The sequence below is a fragment of the Protobothrops mucrosquamatus genome, unplaced genomic scaffold (genome assembly GCF_001527695.2).
Source record: "Protobothrops mucrosquamatus isolate PMUCROS unplaced genomic scaffold, P.Mucros_1.0 scaffold210, whole genome shotgun sequence".
In the NCBI taxonomy this organism is placed as follows: domain Eukaryota; kingdom Metazoa; phylum Chordata; class Lepidosauria; order Squamata; family Viperidae; genus Protobothrops; species Protobothrops mucrosquamatus.
Genome location: NW_015386564.1, coordinates 452,039 through 464,538, shown reverse-complemented (window position 1 = coordinate 464,538; position 12,500 = coordinate 452,039). Strand labels below are relative to the sequence as shown.

General features: G+C 44.6%; 1 protein-coding gene across 1 annotated transcript in view; it reads right to left on the bottom strand.

The window, feature by feature from the left end:
* Window positions 1–12,500, bottom strand: part of BRINP1 (BMP/retinoic acid inducible neural specific 1) — a 46,162-nt gene that overhangs the window by 5,680 nt on the left and 27,982 nt on the right. Inside the window, exons 3-5 of the mRNA XM_015813976.1 lie at window positions 9,470–9,639; window positions 6,554–6,659; window positions 20–256 (exon numbers count right to left, since the gene is read on the bottom strand). Coding sequence (XP_015669462.1) covers window positions 20–256; window positions 6,554–6,659; window positions 9,470–9,639 — 513 coding nt within the window. The remainder of the gene's footprint in view (window positions 1–19; window positions 257–6,553; window positions 6,660–9,469; window positions 9,640–12,500) is intronic.

Below are 12,500 nucleotides of genomic sequence, written 5' to 3'. Positions count from 1 at the left end.
GGCCCTTCTCCCCAATTACCTGAATTCTCTAGATCTTTGTAGGCCTCTGTCCAGGATTTGCCCATGTTAGCCAACGTGTATTCCATTATCTGGATGTCGGTGATGGGACAATTGCACTGAGGGAACTCTTCGGCACATTGGCATCCGCACTGGCTGTCTCGGCAGATATATTCACCTTCTCCATTGCACATGATGTAACTCAGGGCTGACTGCACAAATTTCTCTTGCAAGTATTGAGGAAAGATGACCTGGAGACCTACAGGGAAGAGAGAAAGGAGAAAGAAAAGGGAAATCAAAATAGGACGAGGAGAGAGAGTCTCCCCTAACTTCTCTAGCAGAGTCACCCGGGCTGGTTTTGCATTTCATGCTTAACCTGTGTTGTGGGAAAGCTGACCTACTTTTGGCGTTTGCACAATCATATTGAACCATGAAGAATCCCAAGGGGAAGGTTGACCTAACATGCTGAACCTCACATCCAGAAAGCTCTATGGTATATACTCTATGCTCTTTTGTTCGGAGTAGAGTTTCCTGTTTCCTGTTACAGTTAAATAGTTGAGCAGTAAAGCACATGGTGACTGTACCCTTTGTTTGCTCTGTGGTGCTTTATATAAACAGAATTTCTAACACTAGTCCAACCCCCCTAATCAAATGGGGCTCATTATTGGACAAATTTGTGAGGTTCTCTATCTGATATTGTGAGAACACAGTCTATAAATTGGCAGACTTTTCATGTCTCCCTCCAGCCGCCATTTTGGTAGTTCTGGTGTCCCAGAAGCGGAACTGAAAATGCATGTTTGCAAGGTCACTCCAAGAAACCAACTTTTCTTGGCTAAGTGGACATCAGTGCTTTGCACAAGTGGCTGGCCATGCAACCTGCTTTCTCTTCATGTCGGCAGTTTTCCACTGGGCAGCCCGAGGCCCGTTGTGTCTCTGCAGCTGTTTCCTCACATTTGGGAAGCTGAGCTTGTCAAAGCCGATCAGCTTCCCGGGGGTACCCAAGGATGGCGAACGAGAGGCGCAGAAAGTCCAGCCTTCCTGCAGATCTTTGAAACATTTCTCTGCGCGTGTCACTCAGCCAGATGCAGGCCTAAATCTTCAGAGTGGCTGATGAAGCAACTGAAAACCTCACTAATTACGCTTCCATTTGTAGGGCTGCAAAATCCTCCTAATGCCGTTTGACAAACCTCAGTGGTGCAGAAAGGAAGAACAAAATAAAAAAAAATGCAAAAATGAGATCATTCAGATCTTATCTGAAGGAGGGAGTTTATCAATAATTGGAAGAAGAATTTAACCATCCAGCCCCAATTCTCTTTGCCGCACACACTGGCAGGCCTCGATTTTTTTAAAAAAAACAAAACTGTGATCTGTTATACAATTTCAATTTGCTGATCAGAACTAGGATGATGATTCTCTGGCTGTGATTCATTCCTCTCTTCTTCCCTTTCTTAGAATAGAAAAGAAATCTTCCCCTCCTTCACGTTTGGATGCATGACAGTATTGAAGTCTGTGAAATTATTATTCCATCTAAAACTAAACTCTGAGAAGGCCAGATGCGTTTGTTGGCTCTCTTTGGAGATGAGTAGGAATGTAAATGATTTTTTAAAAAAATCCTTCTAATTAAAAAAACCCAACAACTTCCATTTGTAAATGCTTCTAAGGAATCAGAACACCAACCTGTTTCAAAAGCTGTACAACTTCAGAGGCTTTTGCCAAAAAAAGAAGAAGAGAGAGAAATCTTATTCCTTGGCTGAGTACGATGGGCGACAAAAGAAATAGAAGCCAAGAAGAATCTGTTCAACAAATATGATAAATACAGGTAGTTCTCAACTTCCGATCACAATTTATGCCTCTAAGTGAAAAATGTGTCGATTGGCCCCATTGAACGACCTTTCTTGTCATAGTTGTGAATCCGTGAATCCATGCAGGTGTTGAGTTAGTAACACAGTTGTTAAACAGAATCTGCTTCCCCCATTTGTCTTTGCTTGTCCGAAAGTCGCAAAAAGGGATCACCTGATCCCAGGACACTGGAACCATCGTAACTATGAGTCAATTGCCAAGCATTGGATTTCGATTACGTGACCATGAGGATGCTGCGACGGTCGTAACTGTGAAAAACGGTCATAAGTCGCTTTTTTTTTCAGGGCCGTTGCGATTTCGAACAGTCACTAAATGGCTACCCGGAGCTTGTTGTTAGTTGCGAAGTCGTGTCCGACCCATCGTGACCCCATGGACAATGTTCCTCCAGGCCTTCCTGTCTTCTACCATCTTCTGGAGTCCATTTAAGTTCACGCCTCCTGCTTCAGTGACTCCATCCAGCCACCTCCTTCTCTGTCGTCCCCTTCTTCTCTTGCCCTCCATCTTTCCCAGCATTAGGCTCTTCTCCAGTGAGTCCTTCTTCTCATTAGGTGGCCAAAGTGTTTGAGTTTCAACTTCAGGATCTGGCCTTCTAAAGAGCAGTCGGGGTTGATCTCTTCTAAGACTGACCGGTTTGAACCCGGAGCTACAGAACATTAAATACTGATGGGGGAAAAAGTTTGATTGATGGCCGTTTTTCAGGCTCGTAGAAGGTGAGAATCAGAAAGAGCGAGCTCGCTTAGGAAGATGCAAAAACACATAGCCGAGTCCTTGGTGACAAGTTCCATTTATAGCCTCATCCATGGCAACTTGGAATTAAGGGGAAAAAAAAAGAAAGAAATCAAGTCACAGTCTTGACTTGTGTTTTTTTTTTTTTTGACCTAATTTCTTGCAACCCGATCGATAGAAATGGTATTTGAGACACAGAAGGGAAAAAGGAAGACGTGGGGAAGGGAGCAGAACCAGCTTCATTTGGAGAACAGAAGGTGAACAATTAAAGGGCACAAATTTCTTTTCCAAATATGGATGGCCTACAGGGAAGAGAGACCCATCTTTGACCATCTCACCATGTGTGTGTGTGTGTGGGGGGTCTTGGATAATAATAGCACAGGCATGCAAAAAGATATATTGGTGGTCCAAAGCTGCCTTCAACCATTTGAAGAAGGCACCCCAATACTTTCTGGTTCCAGGTCTTCTTCAGGGACCCGCCTCTTACAAGCAGACTTAAGAGTTATCACAGACGGAGGCTGGGAAGTTGAGGCTAGCCAGATTTCAAAACTGGGAGAGGAACTTGAGGTCGACTAATCTAATCTCCCGCAAGAACCCAAATTCGAATCTCTGTGACAGATTGGCTCCTCTCCTTGAAGTCTTCTAGCAAAGGGGAACATAACACCTTCCTTAGTAACGCACACCAGCACAAATAATTTTACCACTAGGAATTTGTTCCTAATGTGGAAGAGTTAGCGGTGAAAGGAAAACAGGTCGCCTAAGAATACGGTGGATGGACGCCATCAAAGCTGGCACCAGCCAGAGCATAGAACGATTTCAAAGACGTAGTCCAAGATCGGAAGATATGGAGAGACCTAGCCCAGGGGTAGGCAACCTTGGCTCTTTTATGACTCGTGGACTTCAACTCCCAGAATTCCTGAGCCAGCATAGCATAGCTTCTTCTTCTTCTCTATATCTGTCTCCTCCTCTTCCTCCTCCTCTTTATTTTCCTCCCATTTAATTGATTCCTATCTTCCTATAACTTAAAGCCCTTCTTCTCTGCATGAACCCATTGTGATTTTCTTCTACTTGATGCCCTTTCTGGTACTTGAAAGATGTTCTCCTGCACCTCTCTCTCATATCAGTTGTTCTCAGGACTAAACATACCCAGCTCCCTTTATCTTAGAACCTTAGAATAACAGAGTTGGAAGCAACCTTGTAGGTCATTTAGTCCACCCACCCCCCACTGCCCAAGCAGTAGACCCTATACCATTACTGACAGATGGCACTCCAGTCTCTTCTTGAAAGCTTCCAATGGTGAAGCTGCCACAACTTCTGAAGGCAGTCTCTTCCACTGGTTGATTGTTCTCACTGTCAGAAATTTTCTCCTTATTTCTAGTTGCGAATCTCATACACAGCTTTAGTTCCTTCTTCTCTGAACCTGCTCCAGTTTGCCTGGATCCTTCTTAAAAAGTGTGACGTTCAGAACTGGAGTCCAGAACTGAAATCAACCAGTGGCGTGACTGTTGCATCAGTCGACATCTGTCAAAACTATATAGACAAGAATGATGGAAGGTTCTCAGCTGGAGAGAAGGATAAACAAGCCGTCTCATTACCAGTAACCTTTAAAAGTGTGCCTTTTACCTTCTTTGTTTTTCTACTCACTCCACCAACTAGAAGGTGCTTCTCAGAATAATTAATGAAAACCTTTGCCTTCCCAGCTGCTGTGTAACTTCCTCATTAGGAACTATTTACAGGGCTGCAGATAATGGATCACAACTTTCGTCTCTTCCGAGATCGCTTTGCCAACCCCGTTGCCAGAACCTGTGGTGGCTGTATAACTGTTGCCACACAACTCACCAACGTCTATTATTTTCCATCGGAAACCACTCGGAGGAAAGAACAGCCCTATGCACCCTTGTGTACACATCCAACATTTTAACATAGTTAAAAGTTGGAATGCAGTCCTTGGCTTACGATCACAATTGTGATCAGAATTTCCACTGCCAAGGACGGCGGCTCTTCAGCAAGTTGTGCCCAATTTTATGACATTTTTACGCAGGGTTGATAAGTGAAACACTGCACTCGTTCTGCGAATCATTGAGCGACTCCAGCTTCCCCCACTGATTTTGCTTTCTTGGAATCTGGCTGGGAAGGTTGCAAACCACACTTCCATGACCCAGGACACTGCAATTGTTGAAAATACATATCAGTTGCCAAGGGTCCAAATTTTTATCACCTGACTGTGGGGATGCTCCAACAATTGTCTTGTATTTGCAAGACTAGTCATTCTTTCGGGAGTGCCGTTGTAACTTATCAGTCAATCAATCGATCAGAATAGAGCTGGAAGGGACCTTGGAGGTCTTCTAGTCCAACTCCTTGCTCAAGCAGGAGATCCTATAATCTTTCATACAGGTGGCTGTCCAGTCTCTTCTTAATAACCTCCAGTGATGGAGCATCCACAACTTCTGAAAGCAACTTCTATTCCACTGATTAATTGTCCTCACTGTTAGGAAGTTTCTCCTTAGTTCAAGGTTGCTTCTCTCCTTGGTTAGTTTCCATCCATTGTTTCTTGTCCTGATTTCTGGTGCTTTGGAAAATAAGTTGACCCCCCTCTTCTTTGGGGAAGCCCCTCAAGTACTGGAAGACTGCTATCATGTCCCCCTTAGTCCATCTTTTCTCTAGACTGGCCAAACCCAAATCCAGCAACCGTTCTTCATATGTTTTAGTCTCCAGGCCTTTAGTCATCTTAGTTGCTCTTCTTTGCACTTTTTCCAAAGTCTCAACAACTTTTTTGTAATGTGGTGACCAAAACTGGATGCAGTATTCCAGGTGTGGCCTTACTAAGGCTTTATAAAGCGCTACTAATACTTCCCTTGATGTTAATTCTATACCTCTTGTTTATACAACCAAGGATTGTATTAGCTTCAATTGATCGTTGTGGGTTACCTGAAATTTCTAAATCTTTTTCAGATTGTTTTGTTTTCATAATCCAGAACAAGTTGGAGGTTTGCACTAAAATATTACTTCCATTGTTTCTGATATATTGTCACAGGATGGGGATTTACCAATGTGCTCGGGAACCCCAGGAAAGCATTAGAGGCAAAACACAGGCAAACAAACAAAAATCAAAAAAGGGGTTTCACATGCACGGATCTGACTATTCAGTGTCCCACGGGGAGATTGTGGCTAGATATATCCGGAGGAAAGTTTGCAAACAGAACATTAAATAAGTAAGACAAAGGATCTCATATGCCATGCTAAATTTCACTCCTTTTTCAGTTAAATAAGAACAGAGCCGTGATTTAGAGGCAAGGTTTGGCTGTAAATAAATTAAGATGCGCTTTCTCAGCTTGGTGGTTTCCTTGCAGACGTTTCATTACCCAACTAGGGAACATCATCAGTGCTAGAAAGGAGTGGGATTTGTGAAGAGGAGGAGGAGGAGGATAGTGGGGTCCTTGGTGCTCTCTGAGCTTGGTGGTTTTCTTGCAGACGTTTCATTACCCAACTAGGGAACATCATCAGTGCTAGAAGGGAGTGCGGTTTGTTCTCTTTCTGCAAGAAAACAACCAAGCTCAGATTTCAACTCTGAGCCTCAAATATTCTCCTTTATTATAAAAAAATTCAAAGCAAAGTACAAGAGCGATTTCCCAAAGGGCTTTTTCCAAAGGCAACTGGACTTCCTTGAAAATGTTTCGCTTCTCATCCAAGAAGCTTCTTAGATGAGAGGCAAAACGATTTCAAGGAAAGAAAAACCAAGAAAAACCAGTTGCTTTTGAGAAAAGCACCTTTGGGAGGACCATGACCTGGGTGATTGAGCATCTCCATAGACATTCAAGAAGGAGGCCAGCCAAGGATGAAGCCTCCCCGCATCTCACCTGGATACAGTTCCTTGAAACACCTTGCAAAGAAGAGAGATGTTAGAGAGGGGAGACCACACGGTCATCAAAACCAGGCAGTTGAGTCTTTTGTTCCCCTTCCCCCCCCTTACCTTGGAGATGGAGTTTGCTCTCCGTGCTTTGTAGAAGGACAGAACTCACAGAGTCCAGATTGTCATAACTGTTACAGCCCAGAGGACCCGTTCGCGTTTCGGTGACCTGGAGCACATCAAAAGAAAAGAAAGCCGTAGGAGCTGCCCCATTGAAAAGAAGGCTGAGCAGCAAGCAAACCGCTTTGGTCAAAGCGTGGGCAGAATGGAACTAAGATCCCAAGAAGAACAATTAACCAGTGGGACAACCTGCCTCCCGAAGCTGTGGATGTTCCAACACTGGAAGTTTTTAAGGAGGGACTGGACAGCCATTTGTCTGAAATGGTGTAGGGTTTCCTGCTGCCTTCTATTCTATTCTATTCTATTCTATTCTATTCTATTCTATTCTATTCTATTCTATTCCTTTCCTTATTCTCTTCTGCTCTCTTCTCTTCTCTTCTCTTCTCTTCTCTTCTATTCCTTTCCTTATTCTATTCTATTCTATTCTATTCTATTCTATTCTATTCTATTCTATTCTATTCTATTCTATTCTATTCTATTCTATTCTGTTCTCTCTGTCTCTCTGTCCATCTCTCTCTATCTGTCTTTGTCCATCTGTCTGTCTCCCTCTGTCTCTCTCTCTCTCTCTCTGTCTCTTTTTGTCTCTCTCTGTCTCTCTTTCTGTCTCTCTCTATATTTTGTGCTAGTTTTGCTGAGAAACTGTGGCCAGGCTTCTAACCACCATCATGCTGCTTTCGAGGCAGTTGGGAAAGATATATTCCGAGTGGAATAACTTCTATTTCCTTTGGCAGAGCCTGATGGCGAGCAGATCAAAGGGACGTGTCTATTTTCCCACCTTGCACATCAACTGTCGAAATGCACCTGACTCTCCTCTTCCCAAACTTCAGATGCTTTCAGCACATCTCTCTGGCACCTTCAAGCACTCAGAAATAAAATAAAAAAAAAATCTGATCTCTGATAGGGTGGCAAAGGCCAAACCTTTATGGAACTGTCTTCCAGCCACTGTTTTGTAGGTCAATTGCTAAGAAGCTCCAAATACTTTTCCCTTTCTTTTTTTTGCCGGGGCAACTAGATTGCTTTCAAGATCTCCAAAGGACCTTTGCCCCAGCCATTATCCCATCCTGTGAGCTGTGTCATGCAGCACTTTTTAGGTTTTTGTCTAGGCGCATGGCGCTTTCCGTTCACTCACACACCAAAAAGCCATTTAGCTGACTTCTAAGCAGGTCTGCAGGAGAAAAGGATGGTCAGGAACGAGAGGTGCCTTTCAGCATTGCTTCTCTCGAGGCACACCGATTGGCTAGCTGCTCCTGCAGCTATCCCAAAGGCAACTGGACTTTGTTTTTCCCTGAAGACGTTTCACTTCTCATCCCAGAAGCTTCTCCAGTTCTGACTTCAGAATTTCAGTCAGAACTGAAGAAGCGTCTGGGACAATGGATTTCCAGAAAACACGGCAGACTACAGGAACCCTTTGCGCTTCAGTTTGAGATGCAGACAACACAGACTCATCCCCAACAGCCTGCGCCTGTCTCCAACAGGGAAGGGACCCAGGGCAGAAGACATCCTGCAGCCAAGAAGGCTCCACACCCATTTGCACCACTCAGGTGACCCTTGAAATGGCTTCAACGGCTCTCTAAAAGAATGCAAAGGACCAGCTGTCTGCAAGGAGTATAAATCCTTCCATTCCCCACCATCCAGTCAGAGCTGAAGAAGCTTCTTGGGTGAGAAGCGAAATGTCTTCAAAGAAAAAACAAAGGAAGTCCAGTTGCCTCTTGAAAAAAGCACCTTTGGGACAACCATGACCTGGATGATGGAGAACTTCCATAGACATTCAGCTATGCACTTGGGGATGAACACCTTTTGAATTATGCAGGAGTGTGAACAGATTTCCAGAAAACATTGCAGACTACAAGAGCCATTTGCGCTTCAGTGTGAGATGCAGACAACACAGACTCATCCCCAACAGCCTGCACCTGTCTCCAACAGGAAAGGGACTCAGGGCAGAAAACATCCTGCAGCCAAGAAGGCTCCACATCCATTTGCACCGCTCAGGTGACTCTGAGGACACAGGTGAACCTCCAAGTGGCCTGAACGACTCCCTAAAAGAAGGCAAATGATCAACAATCTGCAAGGAGTATAAATCCTTCCATTCCCCACCATCCAGTCAGAGCTGAAGAAGCTTCTTGGGTGAGAAGTGAAAGGTCTTCAAAGACAAACGAAAAAGTCAAGTTTCCTTGTGAAAAAGCACCTTTGGGTATGATCTGAATGACTGAGAATCTCCACAGACATGTTCCTGCAGTTCTTTGCCACCACTTCCTTGTCTCCCTACTCAATTTCCCATCTCCCAAAGATTTGGAGATTTTGCTGTCTATCCTCTGACATTTCTCAGATGGAATTAGGAACAGATAGCCCAGCAATCTGTATCTCCTCACTCCAAACTGAATGAAAATCGAACCATTTTTAGAAGCAAGTCAAGAAATGCTCTTAAAATGGTCGCTACTCGCGAACTTTCCAAATTCATCAAAATCTGGCAGTCACATATGAGATCATTGTAGAATCAGGGAATCGGGGATTCACAAGATTTCGGATGGGGAGGGGAATGGAACACTGGCCAAGTTCTAGATGAGAAGATCAACATCCAACTTGGACACCATCAGCCCCACCTCCACCCCCAAAAATAAAATCCAGGATATGTACAGTTAAGACTGGTTAGAAGGTCCACCAGAACATCTAGACTTCATGTAGGTGTTGTGGGGGAGGAGGGAGAAAATAGGCACTGACTTCTGGGTGGTGGGAACAAGATTTGGGGAAAAAAGAAAGAAAAGAAAAAAGAAAAGGAGAATCACCTTTCCCAGGAACTGGTTTTCCCCACACCCGTTTTACTCAAACCAAACTAACTATGTGTTGTAAACCATGTTCTACCTTGATTGCTCCTGTGGAGATCTGAATCTCATGAAGACGTCTCATGGTTCCATCCCGGTCCACAAAATACGAAGAGGCAAGCTGGTGAAGGGACTCAACACTTTGGCTGGCATTGCCCGACTTCCGGTCAAGTCGGTTTTTGTCCATATACATGGTCAACGCTTCCTCTCCTAGTGAAGCATCAAAAAGATGAAGAAGGAGGTGAAAAGGGAAGGGAAGAGAAGGGAAGGGAGGAAGGAAGGAAGGGGGAAGAAAGAAAGGAAGAAGAAAAAAGAGAAGGAAGGGAGGAAGGAAGGAAGGAAGGAAGAAAGGAAAGAAGGGAGGGATGAAGGAAGGAAGGAAGGAAGGAAGGAAGGAAGGAAGGAAGGAAGGAAGGAAGGAAGGAAGGAAGGAGGAAAAAAGAGAGAAGGAAAGAAAAATAGGAAGGATAGGAGGAGATCAGAGTCAAATTACTGCTGCTGCCAACAGATGAAAACAAATATACAGTTTGTGTTTTGATTTGAGTTGCAGCCATTTTACACCTGATCAATCAACGGCATTTCAAGGCACGCCAACAGGAGCTTTACTTTCCCAAGCAGAAGACATCAAGGCTGATGTATCTTCTATGCCAGACTGATGATTATTGCCTTGAAAAGCCCTCAGATTCATCTGTCTCTCAGAACCAAGCTAACAAACACCGCTAAATCGAAAAATTAGGCCAAGAGCCTTAATATCTTGGCGCACGTCCCCACCTGCAGCTCCGTTCCATTCTCCATCCTTAATGTCTTGCACCTCTTCACCGTGAAACAAATCCCCAGAATGAAGAAATAAAGGGCGGCGAACAAGCACGTGAGCATTAAAAGCAATCTTCTTTAAAGGGGGAATAATATGACATTTCCCACACAAAGGACACTGACTATATTTTTCAGGATTCATTTGGATCAGATTCAACGAGGGCCAATTAGGGTGTTTCAGCCAATGCCAAAACCGTGGGGGGAAAGCTTCTGTTGGTCTAACACTCTGGCCATTAGGGGATAATTAATTTTGTGCTTCTGACACGGAACGGCAATCGCAACCTAGTAACCGCAGAAGAGAGGGCTTTTTTCCCCCTTAAAATATTTGCAGAAGTAGGACAATCAATAGATATATTGAGAGGGAGGGAGGGATAAGAGAAGAGAAGAGAAGAGAAGAGAAGAGAGGGACAAAGGGAGAAAGGGAGGGATGGATGGACAGATGAAGGAAGGGAGGAGAAAAGAAGAGGAGAGAGAAGAGAGAAGAGAAGAGAAGAGAAGAGAAGAGGAGAGGAGAGGAGAGGAGAGGAGAGGAGAGGAGAGAGGGACAGAGGGAGGGAGGGACGGATGGATGGACAGATGAAGGGAGGAGAAAAGAAGAGGGGAGAGAAGAGAGGAAAAGAGAAGAGAAGAGAAGAGAAGAGAAGAGAAGAGAAGAGAAGAGAAGAAAGAGAAGAGAGGGACAGAGGGAGGGAGGGACGGATGGATGGACAGATGGGGGGAGAGAGGAGAAAAGAAGAGGGGAGGGAAGAGAAGAGAAGAGAAAGAAGAGAAGAGAAGAGAAGAGAAAGAGAGAAGGGAGGGACAGAAGGAGGGAGGGACAGATGATGGAGGGAGGGAGGACAAAAGAAGAGAGGAGAGGAGGGGAGAGAGAGAGAGAGAGAGAGAAAGAGAGAGAAACTGCCCTGTTTCTGCAAGTGTGTTTGTGTGTGTGTGTGTGTGTTTGTAGATACACCAAAGAGAGAGACACACACACACCCTAGGACACGGCTACAACTCCAGAATGAACTGTGCAAATGAGAAAGTTAAACAGTGGAGAAACTGGGTGTTAAAATGGCAGGTGTGTTTCCAACACCCAAACGACTTGAGTCGAGTGAGCAAAACATTGCCCGGGAATAAAAGGCAGCCACAGCAATCAAGAAGGGTTAATAGATTTTTCACTGCATTATTAAGTCCTAATTTCTCATTTATTAAAACATTCAAAGTCATCTTGCCTTCGGGGTATTCCATGCAAATTATCTCTCCGCGATGCTTCTCCAACCTCTGGAATTAGGAGGAGGAACCGCCCGGGATAGGATCTTTAGATAGTAACTAAGAAGGGAGAGCCCGTTTGATGGCTGGGGGAGGACAGGTAGAGGTAGAGGTTTGGATGAAACCGAGACACACAACAAAGTAGGCTTCCCTACCCTACTGCCATTTCAAGGCGTCCTGTTTTTAGGCCCCCTCCACCATTATTAAACCCACTTCCATTAGAGGCAAGCAACAGCTTTGCTGAGCCTTCCCACTAGCTGCTATTTATATAGGAGGAACAGTTGGAAGTACACGGTAGGAAAAATCACACAAGGCCTGGGAAGAAGGCATTTCAGAATTTAGAGATCTTGGCTGGGAACATCAAAATGGGGGGGGGGAGAGAGAGAGAGAGAGAGAGAGAGAGAGAGAGAGAGAGAGAGAGAGAGAGAGAGAGAGAGAGAGAGACTGTCAATAGATAGATAAATGATACAGCAGATGGATTGACATAGATGATTGATAGATACAGAGAGAGAGACTGTACATAGACATAGATAGATGATAAGAAAGAAAGAAAGAAAGAAAGAAGAAGAAGAAGAAAGAAAGAAAGAAAGAAAGAAAGAAAGAATCAGAATATCAGAGTTGGAAGGGACCTTGGAGGTAATCTAGTCCAACCCCACCCAAGCAGGAGACCCTACACCATTTCTGACAGATGGTAGTCCAGTCTCTTCTTGAAAGCTTCCAGTGATGAAACTCCCACAACTTTTGAAGCCAATTACTATTCCACCCTCATTGCGTCAATTACTATTCCACCCTCATTGCGTCATCAGATAATCGCCCGGCCTCCCTCTTCAGGGTGACCCGCTCTCTCCTTCAATTGAGGGGGGGGATCCCCTGGAGGGGAGGGCCGAGGACTTTGCGCAATATCTGCATGACAAAGTCGCTCGGATCCGAGAAGGCCTGGACTCTGACTGGGTGGCCCCGGGGGAGGATACGGGAGCAGGTCTTGAGACTGTTGTATGGGAGGAGTTTGA